Consider the following 18,574-nt stretch of genomic DNA (forward strand, 5'->3'; position numbering starts at 1 on the left):
AGTTGATAACAAAAAAAAGAATTGGCCTCGTGTTCCGATACTTTCAGAGGAGACTGTGAGTGTGTCTATTCATGAGGGAGTGAAAATATTTTTCAACACAAGAAGATAAACTTCATATCTTTAAGCCAACGTGTGACTTTCTTTTTCTTATATCGACACATTCACAAACAAAAAGGACCCAAATTTATCAAAACAACTCATCAATTTCCTCACAAGTGACAGACTGAGATTTATGTCCCGGTTTTGGTTCTCCATGTCCCGGATGGAGCTCACAGGAAAAATGTGAGTGGTGTATTTCCCAGTAAAACATTTCTGTCCATATAATACATACAGTTGTTTTGTGTGGTGTGTGTAAAATATGTCACTCACCTCCATGACGAACTGGCCCGAGTAGGTCCCTGTCATGGTGGAGCTCTGACCCGCTGCCAGAATCCCCACTGCCCAGATATACAACGCTGCAGGCCCAAAGAAACAGCCCAGGACCACACCCTGATACACACACGCACTTTATCAGGTTGCACGTGTCTCTCACTCAGTCTGTGTGTGTGTGTGTGTGTGTGTGTGTGTGTGTGTGTGTGTGTGTCGTACCCCTTTGTAGATGTCAACTTCAAGTGTGTTGTTGTTGAGTGGGAACAGTTCTGTGTAGACACTTCCAGTCTGATTACACTGCTGATTCTACACACAGAGGGTTTTTTTCAGGTCCAGAAACAGTTTAAAACTTAAAAGCTGAAGATTAAATCAGAACAATGAAATGTGTAATAACATAATACACTCTCACACACACACACACACACACACACACACACACACACACACACACACACACACGTGTAGCCATTATCGAGTCTCTCACCACTTCCATATTGGTTTTATTGTAGAAGGCCTCGGCGAACACGGCCACCACGAACACGTTGATGAGGAAGGAGACGAACAGCGCGATGCAGGACTCGATAAAGAAATATTTATTCGCCTCCTTCACCTCCTTCTTGTTCGTTCGATCCACCTGCCGTGACTGTAAACAACACAATAACACATCAAAGGCTCGTTAACATATTAAGTAATCATTCAGTCAGGTCTCACAGTGTGAGAATTAACACCTGTTTATATGACAGCAGGTGGCGCTGTGAGAGTCTCAGGAGTGTGTGCTGATCTGTGCTGTGTCTAAACACCTCACACACACACACACACACACACACACACAGGTCAGTTACCTTAACGAGGGCCGAGTGCAGGTAGATGTTATGAGGCATTATAACAGCTCCAACAATCCCAACAGCCTGCTCCAACTGCACAGTGCCGCAGCCCTGACAGTACGGAACAAACATCCCCTTTAACACGGCGCCCTGATCCGGGGCCACGCGTATGTACTGCGGGGACACACACACACACACACACACACACACACACAGAAAAACATGATTAAATACCAGACATACTGCAGAAAAAATAAAAACTATTAAAATTAAAACATTTATTAAACATAAAACATTTATTAAAACATTTTGTAATGAACACATTAAAAACATCAACACAAATCCAAATTATTATTATTTAGCTCATGCAAATTAACATTAAAGCATCCAAACAGTCAAATTAAATATTTACATTTTTAATGTTAACTTATTAAAATCACGACTTTATACATTACTGAGGATTATTTTTACCTCATACCCGAAGGTAACTGCCATGATGGTGATGAGGAAACCAAAGAAAGCTTCCAGTTTACGTAAACCTTCAAAAAAAAAATCATAAAAATTATAACAAACACACAGTTATAACATTCATTTAATTATAACATTCATTCGTTTAAAAGGTGACTGTTCATTTAATTATTACAATAATTTAATGAACGTTCAGTTTATGAATCTCACCGTATTTATCCAGAAACAGGAAAACAAATGTATCAACAATGGTGATGAGTACTCCGGCCCACAGAGGGATCCTGAGGGGAGGGGGATCAATCATACACAATCAATCATTCATTCATTCAGTCGCACACTCAGTCAATCAGCAGGCCTTTCAATTACATAATTTGGGCTACACCCTGTATTTCTGAATTTGGGCTTTTTCCCCCATGATGCAGGGTAATTTGGTCTTTTCTGCACGTGCAAAGTGCTGTTTCCCAGCGCTCTGTGTTTAAACCTGCTGCTGCTTTTTTAGCTACAAAGTTATGAATAAATAAAGAAATCTATGAATGTTATTTTTACCTTTATTGCAAAATGTCTACAGCATTAATCCCTCTTGATGTCCATGACAAAAATGATTAGAATACAGTTAGTTAGTACTTAGACCGACTAGTGGCCTAGTGGTAGCGTGTCCGCCTCTCGATCGGGAGATCGTGAGTTCTATTCACGGTCGGGTCATACCAAAGACCATCATAAAAATGGTACCTACTACCATCTGGCAAGGCACGCTGCAATACAGATGTGAGTGGGGAGTTAAACTCTCGTGGTTACCAGAGGACTAGCCCCCCACTGTAACCCTAGCTATGTAATAGGCGAGAGGCCGAGGGCTATGGAAACGAAGATCGGCGCCGTCTGATGCGCCACATGGCGCGGGAAGGACTTTAACTTAACTAACTAGTTAGTATTTAAAAGATGTGTTAAAGCCTGGAGGAAAAGAGCCTGGGAATGAAAAAGCAAGTTCTGCACTGTTGCCATCAAAGAGACAAACCTGTAGCAGACCTGTGACACAAAAGGTTTTTCACTCACATCACAAGAATTGGCAGCGCAATTTACAGTCTGTAGTCAGGTTAAAGATCTTAATTTAAATGAAAGGCCAGTGTCTAAGACTATCATCAACAAGAGGACCAAGCTCCAAGTCACTGATTCCACCCACACTTACACAACTGTTACCCCTTTTCCACCAAATCAGTTCCAGGGCTGGTTCGGGGCCAGTGCTGGTGCTGGTTCACAACTCGTTCAACTTGCGAGCCAGCTGAGAACCAGTTTGCTTTTCCATAGCTCGCGGTGCTAAAGGAAGACACGTCATTACGTCGTTGTATACGTCATTACGTCGCTGTATACGTCAGTTACGTTGCTACGTTTGCATAAACCTTGGCGCGAATATCGAAGCAAAAACAACACGGAAGAAGCAGCAGCAGCAACAACAACAATAATAAATGACTTCGCATTTGTACAGCTGCTGCTTCTCGTCACTTAAAAATGGCGATCTTTTGCGGTCTTGTTATTGTTGCTGGTCTTAACAACTCCGCCCCCCCGCTGACGTAAGCGGTTCTTTCCTCTGGCCCAGCAGAGAGTTGGTGCTAGCCTGGAACCGGTTTTTCTGGCCCCAGAGCCAGTTCTTTGTCAGTGGAAACAGAAAACCCGGTTCCAAACTAAGCACTGGCCCCGAACCAGCCCTGGAACTGCTTTGGTGGAAAAGGGGCATGTATGGATTTATGATGCAAGCTGTATCTTAAATACACACAGCTGTGTCCTGAATAGCTCTCTTTTATTCAGTCTTTTACCTGATTTAAATCATATGACACTAGGTATCAGAGAGATATTGCAGTTAAGGTCAGATAATGTGGGATACTGGGCTATGTTTTGGTTTTTAAATGATACAGGAATTATTAGGAGAATTTTGCACAATAGGGTAGTAAACATTCTGGTTCACACTCCAGTCCAGAAGGTGGCGGTAATGCACCTAAAAGCTGTTTGCCAACCCCCATAAAACAATATAAAAGAAGAAAAAAGAAGCTTTCCCTAATGTGGAAATCCCACTCTGGTCATTGGTACGCAACTCTCGCTCCTCCATGAAATCATGGTGTGCCAATCGCCATTGATGGAGAATTCGTGCTCTGCGTGAGAATTACGGCTAGTTTGACGAACCTGGAACAACATGGGAATGGTGCGGATTTCGCATCAATTACAAGAAATACATATCGATTCTCACTAATTTCTGTGTTTTTAAAGAAGAAAGTCAAGACATTGGGTTTTATGCAGCCAAGTTTATTTAATCTACATTTTGGGGTTTTTTGTTTGGTTTTTTTTACTTTTGGTAGCATATTTTGGGTGCTTGACCTTAATTTGGGCGCCTTTTTAATTTGGGCGCCTATGACTATCCGTCGCAGGTTTCATGTAATTGAAAGACCTGATCAGCCACACACACAGCAGCAGGAGCAGGACTCCACAGTGTTACCTGCCCACAGACAGCAGGGAGAGGGCGATGGCACAGCCGATCACTTCCTGCATGTCCGAGCCGATGATGGCGAGTTCAACCATCAGCCACAGAATAATCCGAGGAACCTGAAGAGGAAATCACTTACAGAATCACACCTTCATCACCATCTTCACTATCATCATCCTCTTCATCCTCCTTCACTCCCTCATGCTATGTGTTTACAGAGTGGAGTGTAATTTCTGTGTATAACTCAATACTGAGGCTTCACTGTTTTCAGATCTATGTGTGAAGTAAACATGACAAAGCGTTTTATGTGAATGTGGTGTTAAAGCGCAGTGTTACAGCGGGGCATTACAACATGGCCTTACAGAGAGGTGTTAAAGCGTGGCATTACAGCAGGGCCTTGCAGAGAGGTGTTACAGCAGGGCATTACAGCATGACCTTACAGAGAGGTGTTACAGCAGGGCATTACAGCATGACCTTACAGAGAGATGTTACAGCAGGGCCTTGCAGAGAGGTGTTACAGTGGGGCATTACAGCATGGCCTTGCAGAAAGGTGTTACAGCAGGGCCTTGCAGAGAGGTGTTACAGTGGGGCATTACAGACAGGTCTGACAGAAAGATATTACAGCAGGGTGTTACAGCATGGCCTTGCAGAGAGGTGTTACAGCAGGGCATTACAGCATGACCTTACAGAGAGATGTTACAGCAGGGCCTTGCAGAGAGGTGTTACAGTGGGGCATTACAGCATGGCCTTGCAGAAAGATGTTACAGCAGGGCCTTGCAGAGAGGTGTTACAGTGGGGCATTACAGACAGGTCTGACAGAAAGATGTTACAGCAGGGTGTTACAGCATGGCCTTGCAGAGAGGTGTTACAGCAGGGCATTACAGCATGACCTTACAGAGAGATGTTACAGCAGGGCCTTGCAGAGAGGTGTTACAGTGGGGCATTACAGCATGGCCTTGCAGAAAGGTGTTACAGCAGGGCCTTGCAGAGAGGTGTTACAGCAGGGCATTACAGCATGACCTTACAGAGAGATGTTACAGCAGGGCCTTGCAGAGAGGTGTTACAGTGGGGCATTACAGCATGGCCTTGCAGAAAGGTGTTACAGCAGGGCATTACAGCATGACCTTACAGAGAGATGTTACAGCAGGGCCTTGCAGAGAGGTGTTACAGTGGGGCATTACAGCATGGCCTTGCAGAAAGATGTTACAGCAGGGCCTTGCAGAGAGGTGTTACAGTGGGGCATTACAGACAGGTCTGACAGAAAGATGTTACAGCAGGGTGTTACAGCATGGCCTTGCAGAGAGGTGTTACAGCAGGACATTATAGCATGACCTTACAGAGAGATGTTACAGCAGGGCCTTGCAGAGAGGTGTTACAGTGGGGCATTACAGCATGGCCTTGCAGAAAGGTGTTACAGCAGGGCATTACAGCATGACCTTACAGAGAGGTGTTACAGCAGGGCCTTACAGAGAGGTGTTACAGTGGGGCATTACAGACAGGTCTGACAGAAAGATGTTACAGCAGGGTGTTACAGCATGGCCTTGCAGAGAGGTGTTACAGCAGGGCATTACAGCATGACCTTACAGAGAGATGTTACAGCAGGGCCTTGCAGAGAGGTGTTACAGTGGGGCATTACAGCATGGCCTTGCAGAAAGGTGTTACAGCAGGGCATTACAGCATGACCTTACAGAGAGGTGTTACAGCAGGGCCTTGCAGAGAGGTGTTACAGTGGGGCATTACAGACAGGTCTGACAGAAAGATGTTACAGCAGGGTGTTACAGCATGGCCTTGCAGAGAGGTGTTACAGCAGGACATTATAGCATGACCTTACAGAGAGGTGTTACAGCAGGGCATTACAGCATGGCCTTACAGAGAGATGTTACAGCAGGGCCTTGCAGAGAGGTGTTACAGTGGGGCATTACAGCATGGCCTTGCAGAAAGGTGTTACAGCAGGGCATTACAGCATGACCTTACAGAGAGGTGTTACAGCAGGGCCTTGCAGAGAGGTGTTACAGTGGGGCATTACAGACAGGTCTGACAGAAAGATGTTACAGCAGGGTGTTACAGCATGGCCTTGCAGAGAGGTGTTACAGCAGGGCATTACAGCATGACCTTACAGAGAGATGTTACAGCAGGGCCTTGCAGAGAGGTGTTACAGTGGGGCATTACAGCATGGCCTTGCAGAAAGGTGTTACAGCAGGGCATTACAGCATGACCTTACAGAGAGGTGTTACAGCAGGGCCTTGCAGAGAGGTGTTACAGTGGGGCATTACAGACAGGTCTGACAGAAAGATGTTACAGCAGGGTGTTACAGCATGGCCTTGCAGAGAGGTGTTACAGCAGGACATTATAGCATGACCTTACAGAGAGGTGTTACAGCAGGGCATTACAGCATGGCCTTACAGAGAGATGTTACAGCAGGGCCTTGCAGAGAGGTGTTACAGTGGGGCATTACAGCATGGCCTTGCAGAAAGGTGTTACAGCAGGGCATTACAGCATGACCTTACAGAGAGGTGTTACAGCAGGGCCTTGCAGAGAGGTGTTACAGCAGGGCCTTACAGAGAGGTGTTACAGTGGGGCATTACAGAGAGGCCTGACAGAAAGATGTTACAGCAGGGTGTTACAGCATGGCCTTGCAGAGAGGTGTTACAGCAGGGCCTTGCAGAGAGGTGTTACAGCAGGGCCTTGCAGAGAGGTGTTACAGCAGGGCCTTGCAGAGAGGTGTTACAGCAGGGCCTTGCAGCATGGCCTTACAGAGAGGTGTTACAGTGGGGCATTACAGAGGCGCCTGACAGAAAGGTGTTACAGCATGGCCTTACAGAGAGGTGTTACAGCAGAGCCTTGCAGAGAGTTGTTACAGCAGGGCATTATAGCATGGCCTTACAGAGAAGTGTTACAGCAGGGCGTTACAGCATGGCCTTACAGAGAGGTGTTACAGCAGGGCATTACAGCATGGCCTTCCAGAGAGATGTTACAGCAGGGCCTTGCAGAGAGGTGTTACAGTGGGGCATTACAGCATGGCTTTATAGAGAGGTGTTACAGTGTGACGTTACAGCATGGTCTTGCAGAAAGGTGTTACAGCAGGGCATTACAGCATGGCCTTGCAGAGAGGTGTTACAGTGGAGCATTACAGAGAGGCCTGACAGAAAGGTGTTACAGCATGGCCTTGCAGAGAGGTGTTACAGTGGAGCATTACAGAGAGGCCTGACAGAAAGGTGTTACAGCAAGGTGTTACAGCATGGCCTTACAGAGAGGTGTTACAGCGGGGTGTGTCAGAGAGGCCTGACAAAGAGGTGTTACAGCATGGCCTTACAGAGAGGTTTTACAGAGAGGTTGTGGCAGCAGGGGCATGGCCTTGCGTCGGTTTGTGAATGGAAGGTGGCGCCAGGGAAGGTGAGTGGCAAAGTCAATGCGCCTGTGCCTAATTAATGTTGTGTGTCTGTGTTGCAGTGACAGAGAATAGAAGAGGAGGGAGAGAGCAGAGAGAAAGGAGCTCTCCCGACCAGAACACGTGTGTGCACGCACACGCATGTGTGTGTGTGTGACTGGGAGAGTGTGTGTGTGTGTGTGTGTGTGTGTGTGTGTGTGTAGCTGAAAAGCTCTGGAAACAAAGAAAATAAAAAGAGAGTGTGTGCGAACATCAACTCCCGCCTGCCGTGCTTCTGTATTTCACCAACATCAGGGAACTGTTACAGTAGTGCCGAAACCCGGGACGTACAGAAGGGAACCACCACATGCAGTCCTCCCCATTCAAAGAGTTCATCCATGTCCTCGCTACCACCCAGCAGAACTAGCATCAAGCGCTGACCGCCCTCCGGAAGGTGCAGGAACAATGCTTTGAAGCCTTGAAGCCCAGCAGGAAGATCGCCAGGTGTTCCGGCATCTGCTCGCATCGGCAGGGGCTTTGACCAGCACCACGATGGACCCTCCTCACAAAGATGAGCCCGCAGGATAATCCGGAAGCTTTCCTCACTTTATTTAAGCAAGTGGTCAAAACATGGGGGGTGGCCGTTCAAGCAGCGCACGGCGCACCTCCTCCCACTTCTGACTGGCGAGGCGCAGCTTGCAGTGCTGCAGCTCCCTGCTGACAGCCGGCTCAGGTACACCGATCTGAAGAAAGCCATCCTGCAGCTTGTCAGGCCGTTCCCTGTAACAACATCACCAGCACTTCTGGACGTTGACGTTGGAGGAGGTCAGCCGGCCATTCGCATTCGGCCAGCAACTCCGGGATGCCTGCCAGCAGTGGTTGAGGGCAGTAGACTGCGACGCCGATGGGATTCTCGATTTGGTGGCACTGGAACAGTTCATCTCTCGATTTCCGGAAGGAACGGCAGAATAGGTCCAGTGTCATCGCCCGGTGTTGCTAAAACGAGCCATCGAATTGGCGGAGGACCATCTGGAGGTGGTTCTGACGGCAGGCAGACGAGGTGCCTCTCCTCATGTTCTTTCTCTCTCTCCCCTTTTCCCCTCTCTCTCCCCCACCCCGTTCCCCCAGCGTGGAGGTGGCGGCCAGCTCCTCCCCAGCCGGCCTGTCACACCCGTGGTGTCCTCCCATTTCCCTCTTCCGTGTCTGTATCTTCTCCTCCTCAGGAATGACACCCATAACGCTAGTGCAGATGGAAAGCCTGGGCCAGAGTGCTGGCACGGCAGGGAGCTGGAACATCTCCCGAGCAAGGGCTCCACAACGGAGGTGGGAGCTATGATGATCCGCATCCCTGACGCACCAGAGACCACCCCCGATCGGGCCAGAACGTATCGCATACCGATAGGCGTTCAAGGGGATACATATCACGTGCTGGTGGATTCCGGTTGTAATCAGACCTCAATCCACCAAAGCCTGGTGCAAGGTGAGGCACTGGGGAGAGCACAAGTGGTGAAGGTGTCGTGTGTGCACGGGGATGTTCACAATTATCCTCTCGTGTCTGTCCATATTCTATTTCGGGGCCAAAAGCATAGAGTTAAGGTGGCAGTTAATCCTCATCTCACCCACTCGCTGATTTTGGGAACTGATTGGCCAGGGTTTCGAACTTTATTGGAATACGTAGTAGGGAGTGGGTCCTGCCATAAAATGTCAAGGGGGGGTCCCAGTGTGGCATTGACTGGAGAAGCTGTCACAGAGCTGTCCACGTCATCACTGCATCAGGATGATATGAGGAGTGAGGAGCAGCCCCTCCCTCTGCTTTTGGGGATTCCCTCTAGGATTTCCCTTTAGAGCAGTCACGAGATGAGACTCCATGGCATGCGTTTGACCAAGTGAGAGCAATCGATGATCAAACTCTCCAGCCAAATGCACCGCCCATCTTCCCGTACTTTGTGATTATTAAAGATAGACTGTATCGAGTGATGCAGGATACTCAAACCGGTGAACAAATAACCCAGTTGTCAATCCCTAAGAGCTGTAGGGAACTCGTATTCCATGTGGCTCACTTTAATCCCATGGCTGGACACTTAGGGCAGATTAAAACACTAGCCTGAATAATGGCCCGGTTCTATTGGCCAGGGATTCGCGGGGACGTTCGTCGATGGTGTGCGGCATGCCGCGAATGCCAATTAGTAAATCCCGCGGCCACTCCAAAAGTGCCTTTGCGCCCTCTCCCTCTAATCGAGATTCCCTTCGAAAGAATTGGTATGGATCTCATCAGGCCATTAGAACGGTCAGCACAAGGATATCGCTTTATTTTAGTTCTGGTGGACTATGCAATACGATATCCGGAAGCGGTGCTGCTCCACAATATCTCATCATGCAGTATTACAGAAGCATGCTTCCGTATTATTTCCTGGGTCGGGATTCCGAAAGAAATCCTGACAGACCAAGGCACTTTGTTTATGTCAGGCACACTGCACGAGCTGCATGGGTTATTGGGGATTAAATCCATCCGCACCAGCGTTTATCACCCACAAACGGATGGTTTGGTAGAGAGGTTCAATCAAACACTTAAAAATCTAATTTGGAAATTCATAAGTGAAGATGCGTGTAATTGGAATAAATGGCTTGAGCCCCTGTTATCTGCAGTACGAGAGGTCCTGCAAGCTTCCACGGGATTTTCCCCACTTGAATTATTATATGGGTGAAAGTCGCTTGGCATCTTGGAGGTGCTGCAGGAAAATTGGGAGGAGGGACCTTGTTGCCCAAATGAGGATGGGTTCCCTTTTGAGTCTGGTTCCTCTCGAGGTTTCTTCCTCATGTCGTCTGAGGGAGTTTTTCCTTGCCACCATCGCCACAGGCTTGCTCATTGGGGATAGATTAGGGATAAAATTAGCTCATGTTTTAAGTCGTTCAAACTCTGTAAAGCTGCTTTGCGACGTTTATTGTTAAAAGCGCTATACAAATAAACTTGAAACTTGATGAAACCTTCGCCTAGCAAGAACAAAATTCAATACGTTCTTGATCTGCGTGCAAAGCTCCACACCCTCATGCACTTAACCCAGGAGAATTTGCGGCAGGCCCAAGAACGTCAAGCCCGGCTGTACAACAGGGGCACGCGCCTTAGAGAGTTCACTCCGGGAGACAAAGTACTTGTATTATTGGCCATGTCGAGTTCCAAATTAGTCACCAAGTGGCAAGGGCCCTTCGAGGTCATACGGTGAGTCAGGGACGTTGACTATGAGGTGAGGTGAACGGATAGGGGTGGGGCTCTACAAATATACCACCTCAACCTATTAAAGCGTTGGAATGAGGGGGTCCCTGTGGTGTTGGTAGTTCCGGAGAAGGCGGAGCTGGGGCAGGAGGTAAAAATAACCAAAACCACAACCTGAACCACCCCGGTCCCTTGTGGAAACCACCTCTCACCGGCCCAACTCACAGAGGTAGCCAAGTTGCAGGAGGAATTTTCTGATGTGTTCTTGCCCTTTCCCAGCTGCACCCACCTCATAGAACACCACATTGAAACACCCTCGAGGGTGGTGGTGGGTAGCCACCCATACCGCTTACCCGAACACAAAAAAAAAGGTGGTTTGAGACAAACTCAAGGCCATGCTCGATATGGGCATAATCAAGGAGTCACACAGTGACTGGAGCAGGCCAGTGGTCCTGGTACCCAAGGCCGATGGGTCAGTACGGTTCTGTGGGGACTATAGAAAAAGTCAACATGGTGTCTAAATTTGACGTGTACCCAATGCCTCGCATGGATGAGCTGCTCGATCGGTTAGGTGCGGCTCACTTTTATTCGACACTGGATTTGATGAAGGGATATTGGCAGATCCCCTTGACTCCTGTATCCCAAGAGAAAACAGCTTTTTCCACACAGTTTGGATTACACCAGTTTGTCATGCTTCCTTTTGGGTTGTTTGGGGCTCCTGCTACATTCCAGCGGCTAATGGACAAGATCCTCCACCCCCACGCCACCTATATGGTAGCCTACTTAGATGACATAATTATATACAGTGTAGGTACAGTCCCTTTAAAAACTACATTTCCCATCAGCCAACTTCCGCGTTGACCTACGTCACGCCTGGGCAGGATCACCTACGTCACATCCTCCATGAAGGAATAAGTAACGGCGCAACACTTCCTTCTTCCTCTTTGGTGCTGTGAAACTCGTCGTGATCGGCGCGTTCTGCAGAGAAAAGGAGGCCGCTCACCAGACCATCCAAGAAAGACGTCTTTCTCCCGAGAATACGATTCAACACGGTTTTTCTTTACCCTTGGCCACGGTAGAACCATTTAAATCGTGCTATCTCTCTCTCGGTTGAGCTACAGCCAGTTTGTTTATTCCTTATAAGTACGTACAACTGCTGCCCAAAACAGTTTTAATTAAAAGTTAGGAGCGACCGGAATTCCTCCTAATTAAAGTGCTGTGCACATTAATTTGATCAGAGACTTTCTTTTCATCACGAGCGACCACACGTCGGACCAAGAAATTCTCTGCGCTTCACGTGCTTCACAACGGTGAAACTCCAAAAGTCTCGGAACTTCTTCTCATGATCTTGCTATAAGCAAGATACTAAGTAAGACTGGCAAATTTTGGGGCATAAAACTAGTCTTAGGAATTTGCTTTATTGAAGTAGGGTGAATTTAAACTCAGGAACTGTTTAAGTGTGCACACTGATTTTTGTGTTCCATAATTGTTCTATGATCTCTCAGTTTGTTTAATAGATAGGTTGCATGCTTTTTCTCTTTCTAACACTTTAATTTCATTAATTACATGTATTTTGACCTCATCAAGATTTCAGTGGATTTAGTAATGTTATAAGCTAGTGAAATTAGCCTACGGCTAATTCTTTTGTCCCATTAGCATCCAGGGCTAATTGTATTGTCTCAAGGGAACATGTGGCGGCCCTCCTCCACAGGCCTCACAAACACACCTTAGCTAGTATCCCTTTGTCTTAGCTAGCGACACAAGGCTAATCTGTGTCTCCACATGTGGCCAACACATCTTAGCTAGCAACCAGAGCTAAATCCTTTGTTCTCAAACCCCACGTGGTGACACCCCCCCTTAGCTAGCCTTCCTTTGCCTTAGCTAACAACACAAAGCTAATTCTTTTGTCTTAGCAACCAAAGCTAATTCTTTTGAGTTAGCTAACAGAGCTAATTCTTGTGTAGGCCACACACACAAGGCCTCTCTCAAACACACACACACGCTCATCAAGTATATATCATATTTGTATATATTTCATTTGACATTATTCATTTTTATCTTTGTTATAATAAATTCATTTATCTAAACTGTGTGTTTATTTGTGTTCCAATATCTGTGAAGTACCCAATCTCAAAGAATTCAAAGGTGCATATGAGTTATGTAATATGGTAAGTGATCATAATAATTTGGAATATACCATAATTTAGCTGTTTGGTAATTTATTATTAAGCACCAAAATTAAATGGTATTAATTAATGAGACTGATCCAATGAGACTGATTCCATGAGTGACTTAATGATAATATGAGACTGATTCAATTTAATTATTAACCTTCAGATTTAATGAGATTGATCACTCAATTACCCATTGCACCTACAACAGCAGTGACTGGCCGCGGCACATAGAACACCTTAGGGCCGTCCTAGAGTCGCTGAGGTGGGCGGGTCTCACAGCCAACCCAAAAAAGTGTGCAATTGGACGGGTGGAAGTACGGTATCTGGGTTTCCACTTGGGTCATGGGCAGGTGCGTCCCCAAATTGACAAGACAGCAACAATTGTGGCCTGCCCGAGGCCTAAGACCAAAAAGGGGGTGAGACAGTTCCTGGGGCTGGCTGGGTACTATCGTAGGTTCATACCTAATTATTTGGACGTCACCAGCCCGCTGACTGATCTCACTAAAAAGAGAGCACCAGATCCGGTCCAGTGGACAGAGCAGTGCCAACAGGCTTTCACCAGGGTAAAGGCTGCACTGTGTAGGGGGCCACTCTTACACTCCCCTGACTTCTCTCTCCCCTTTATTTTGCAGACAGACACATCGGACAGAGGGCTGGGGGCTGTTTTGTCCCAGGAGGTGGAGGGTGAGGAACGCCCCATGCTGTACATCAGCCACAAGCTCTCAATGCGCGAGAGTAAGTACAGCACCATAGAGAAAGAGTGCTTGGCCATCAAGTGGGCAGTCCCCACCCTCTGGTACTGCCTGCTGGGGCGCCCTTTCACCCTCTGTTCAGACCACGTGCCCCTCCAGTGGCTCCACTGCACGAAAGATGCCAATGTGCAGATCACCGGTTGGTATCTAGCCCTCCAGCCATTTAAATTTGAGATGGTCCACAGGCCAGGGGCGGAGATGGTAGTGGCAGTGCCCGACCAGAACACATGTGCACACGTGTGAGAGTGGGAGAGTGCGAGTGTGTGAAGCTGAAAAGCTCTGGAAACAAAGAAAATAAGGAGTGTGTGCGAACATCAACTCCCGCCTGCCGTGCTTCTGTACTCCACCCACATCAGGGAACTGTCACAGAGGTGTTACAGCATGGTCTTCCAGAGAGGTGTTACAGAGGTGTATTACAGCATGGCCTTCTAGAGAGGCGTCACAGAGGGGTGTTACAACATGTCCTTCCAGAGAGGCGTTACAGAGGTGTATTACAGCATGGCCTTCTAGAGAGGCGTTACAGAGGTGTATTACAGCATGTCCTTCCAGAGAGGCGTTACAGAGGTGTATTACAGCATGTCCTTCCAGAGAGGCGTTACAGAGGTGTATTACAGCATGTCCTTCCAGAGAGGCGTTACAGAGGTGTATTACAGCATGGCCTTCTAGAGAGGCGTCACAGAGAGGTGTTACAACATGTCCTTCCAGAGAGGCGTTACAGAGGTGTATTACAGCATGGCCTTCCAGAGAGGTGTTACAAAGAGGTATTACAGCACGGCCTTACAGAGAGGCGTTACAGCGGGGCGTTACAGAGAGGCGTTACAGAGAGGCATTACGGCGGGGCCTTACAGTGTTAAACTGAACTTACAGTGGGATATTGTCGATGACAAACTTCAGCTAAATGCATCCCCGTAACGACGCCGAGCCGAGCCGCCAGCCGCTGCAGGAAGAGGCCAATGATAGTGGCACCGAGGAGCACCCACAGGAGCTGAAAAATAAAACCAACAGATAATCAGATATAAAAGTGTGCAAGTCTGTAAAAAGCAGGTGGATGTTAAATTCTGGAAAACAGCCAAATATAACAACAGTGTTTGAAATATTGAATTGTGAATTTCTCCTTTTTATCCCCCGCTGGCCGAAAGGCCTGAAGGGGGATTATGTCTTGGTGATTTCTGTCCGTCTGTCCCGGGAAGGGTACTCACCTTCTGAAATCAACTCCTCTCACAATTTTTTGAAGGAATTTCACGAAAACTGACAGGATTCTTTGTTATATGTTGGTAATACACATATTGCAATTGTGTTCAATTCAGTTGCATTTTACCAGTTATGGCCCTTGTTTTCCAAACTTGTACTTTGATAATTTCATGAGGGTGTATTAAGCACTTATAGAGGTTTTCGACCCACGTGACCGTTGCCATGTCAACAAGTAGCCGGCGCCATTTTGACGGTCACAAATATGGCGACTACCGGTAGCAATACACTGTTGATCATGACGAAGTCTCATTGTCGAGTATTTTATCCGGCCTAGATGACGCGAGTAAGAAGCGATATCACCAGAAAATCAGTGATGCTGGTGTACGTGATCCGTACACGTTACCAGGCTATCTTTTTCTGGCTTTGCAGCGCTGCAGCGTGGGTGATCTTCCTGACCTGCAGTCAGGTGTGTGGGAAATACCAGGGAAAAAACATAATAAGAAAAAAGAAAAAGGAGCGAGATGCAGAAAACACCTTCACTATCCAGCGACGTAGGGCATTTACAGGGCGAGCAGAGGGAGAGGTATTTGCAAAAATTGAGGTTAGCAGGCTTAGAGAACGACGTTTACCTGCTTCCACCAGGATTGTTCACTGACAGCTAAGGTTTGTTCACATTTTCATTTACTTTCGGTCCTCAGGATAAACAAAATGTTATTAAATGTCATTGAAATAACTTCTTAGTCTGTTGAGACATGGCCCGTTATAAATTTGCTGTTACCAGGCAATGACCAAGAACTGTATTATTAGGGTCGGTGTCTGTGTTGTAGCAGTTTACTAGCAGCTAGCTGTTACCACTAGCTAATGTCAACAACATCATAGCTGGTATGTTACTGTAGCAATGTTTACGTTCAGTCATTTGGATGACTGTTAAAACCTTTCAGTCTCAAGTTTTTCCTTTACTGGATTTACTAGTTTACTGAGCTAGCGCGCTCGGGCAGGCTGGGAGCGAGCGCGTTAGGGTTAGCCTGCCTGAGCTAGCGCGCTCGCTCCCAGCCTGCCCGAGCGCGCTAGCTCAGTAAACTAGTAAATACAGTAAAGGAAAAACTTGAGACTGAAAGGTTTTAACAGTCATCCAAATGACTGAACGTAAACATTGCTACAGTAACATACTAGCTACTGTTGTTGACATTAGCTAGCTTGACCTTCAAAATGGCGGACACCGGGGCGTCACGTCACCTGTGATGTCACGTCGAAAACCTCTATAGCATAGATATAGTTGCTAGCAGGGGATATTGTGCTCTCAGAGCACTCTTGTTCTGTTTGACACCGAGTTTAAAATACGAGAACTTCAGGTGAGAAAAAGACACAAAAGAGAAACAGATCAGAGGAGAACGGGCAGGTTTCAGAAGGAAAGAGGAAATCCAAATCTGACCATATGAACAGTTTTACACACACACACACACACACACACACACAATCAATCAGATATAAAACAGAGTCATGTATTAACAATAAACTGAAATTATATTGATCTAAAATACATCAGACAGCCAGAGAAAGTAAACGATAATAAATTAAATCTTCACCTTAAACCCTGCTACAGCTCCTGACTGAAGGTCTGACTCGATGTTCCCGGGGTCTAAATAAGCAATACTCATCAGGAAACCTGGCCCGGTGAAGGCCCACAGCTTCCGAAAACTAAACACCTAGAGAACAACCGGGGGGGGGGATGTTGTGGAGTGAGTGTCCATTACACACCAATTTTAAACAAAACCCAACTGCCTTTCACTACATTACTAAGAAATTCTCTTTGTTGTTGCTGTTGATAATAATTAGGGATGTAATCCTCCCACCTGTGTGACATCATCAGGTACCGGAACCTTCTCGTCGAAGTACGTGGAGATGTTGGGCTGCTCCTCAGACGAACTGATGGAGCTGTAGATGGTCTGAATCACACCGTCGTGATCAGGGGACAACTCTAACAGGAAATTCAACAATGTTCAGGTAAAAGCACTGAGAAGGGACTGAACGCTTTAAAGTGGATCTTTAGTTGTGTCCAATCAGGCATGATGCTGTGGTCATGTGACTTATGAGAGAGCTGGAACACGACCCCTGGACAGATTTAATCACGTCTGCACTTTCTGTGGCCGTGAACAGAGAGAATAAACCACACGGGGTTGCACAACACCGGCCGCATTCCTGCTTAGTGCTGAGGAATGTGTTCTAATAAAACCACACATGGTGAGAGTGTGTGTGTGTGTGTGTGTGTGTGTGTGTGTGTGTGTGTGTACCACTGTGTTCTCTCTGTGCCCCCTCACGTGATTAATCTGTAATAAAGCAATAATTACACATCTCCACACCATCAGCAGAAGAACAGGAGATAAATGAGATTATAAAAAACAAACTGTAAAAAAAAAAAAGCACACACTGTGTGTGTGTGTGTGTGTGTGTGTGTGTGTGTGTGTGTGTGTGTGTGTGTGTGCGCACACAGCTTTAACCCTCATCCTACCATGCTATTTTACACCTTAATCTTACCATGTGGGGTCCGTTTGGACCCCAATACTTTTCTTTAAAATTAAAGCTTATAAAGACAAAATCACCAGATAAGTTTTGTTCAGAACATCTTGTATTAATAACAGCAATACACTAAAGGGCCCAAGGCATAAAGAACACACTTAACCTTCATCCTACCAGCCAATTTTACATACACAAACTACCAGGCGGGGTCCGTATGGACCCCAGGAGGGAATACCTTGAAATCAATGCAGTAAGAACCAATTCAATGCAGCAAACAGACATAACTTTATTGAAGAACAAAAGCCACTATGGCTGAATATCAATGATGTATTATAAATGCAATAATATTGCAATAACTAGCATACATGTAGCAAATTATAGCGCCACAAAAAAAATTGGCATTATATACATGATTTTTGCAGCTCATGCAGCTGTAAAACATTCTGGATTACAACTTAGGTCTTTTCTTACAGAATTTAAAACAAAAAAGTAATTGTAAAATAATTTAGGGCTTTTGTTTTGCAGCCTGTGCTTATTGCAGCAGTGGGGTCCACACGGACCCCAAGAAGGAATGCCTTGGTAGTTTCATTATGGAACATAAAAGAAATAAAAGAAGTTAACTTTCAGTGTGCTATTCAATTATAAAATGAAAGACAGATAAACTTTACTCTGGGGTCCGGTTGGACCCCAGTAACAAATTAATTATACCTTCACAATGCAAAAAGCTGATCTTCCGGTGCTTTAGTGTTTTAATTAAGACATAAATTCCGACAAATTCATAAAACGGTGAGGCAGTATGTCACATATTTTTAAAATGGCAAACAAACATATAGGTGCGGGGTCCAGATGGACCCCACTTGGTAGGATGAAGGTTAAGCCATAAACACCTCAGCTGATAGTACTCTGTGCTCACTTATTATTAATATTATCATCATCATCGGTATAGAAGAAAGTAAAAATAACCACCACTTCTGTTTCTCAGTCGTTACTCTGCTCGCTCATTTCGTGCTCTCAGCTCTCTCTGTGCTTTACCTTTTATGGAGTTTTGTGGGTGTCACCAAATGCAAATGAGCTGTCAGGAACAGACTTTGTACATTTTATGGTGATCAACACACATGAGAAAATCAGTGTTTCTGAAACTTTTCTAAATCCAGAGGAAAATTTTAGTTTGTTTTGGTGAAAACATTCACAGCAAATTTCACTGAAACGCAGTGTGAGCTTTACTCATCCT

General features: G+C 46.2%; 1 protein-coding gene across 2 annotated transcripts in view; it reads right to left on the reverse strand.

Moving 5' to 3' along the window:
- slc11a2 (solute carrier family 11 member 2) overlaps positions 1-18,574 on the reverse strand; it is a 29,469-nt gene that overhangs the window by 8,149 nt on the left and 2,746 nt on the right. For both annotated transcript variants that reach the window (XM_060910486.1, XM_060910487.1), the window contains exons 3-12: positions 16,680-16,804; positions 16,413-16,532; positions 14,501-14,620; positions 4,144-4,250; positions 1,872-1,942; positions 1,665-1,732; positions 1,212-1,367; positions 854-1,012; positions 589-675; positions 370-489 (exon numbers count right to left, since the gene is read on the reverse strand). In XM_060910486.1, coding sequence (XP_060766469.1) covers positions 370-489; positions 589-675; positions 854-1,012; positions 1,212-1,367; positions 1,665-1,732; positions 1,872-1,942; positions 4,144-4,250; positions 14,501-14,620; positions 16,413-16,532; positions 16,680-16,804 — 1,133 coding nt within the window. The remainder of the gene's footprint in view (positions 1-369; positions 490-588; positions 676-853; positions 1,013-1,211; positions 1,368-1,664; positions 1,733-1,871; positions 1,943-4,143; positions 4,251-14,500; positions 14,621-16,412; positions 16,533-16,679; positions 16,805-18,574) is intronic.

Source organism: Neoarius graeffei, chromosome 26, assembly GCF_027579695.1.
Source record: "Neoarius graeffei isolate fNeoGra1 chromosome 26, fNeoGra1.pri, whole genome shotgun sequence".
Lineage (NCBI taxonomy): Eukaryota > Metazoa > Chordata > Actinopteri > Siluriformes > Ariidae > Neoarius > Neoarius graeffei.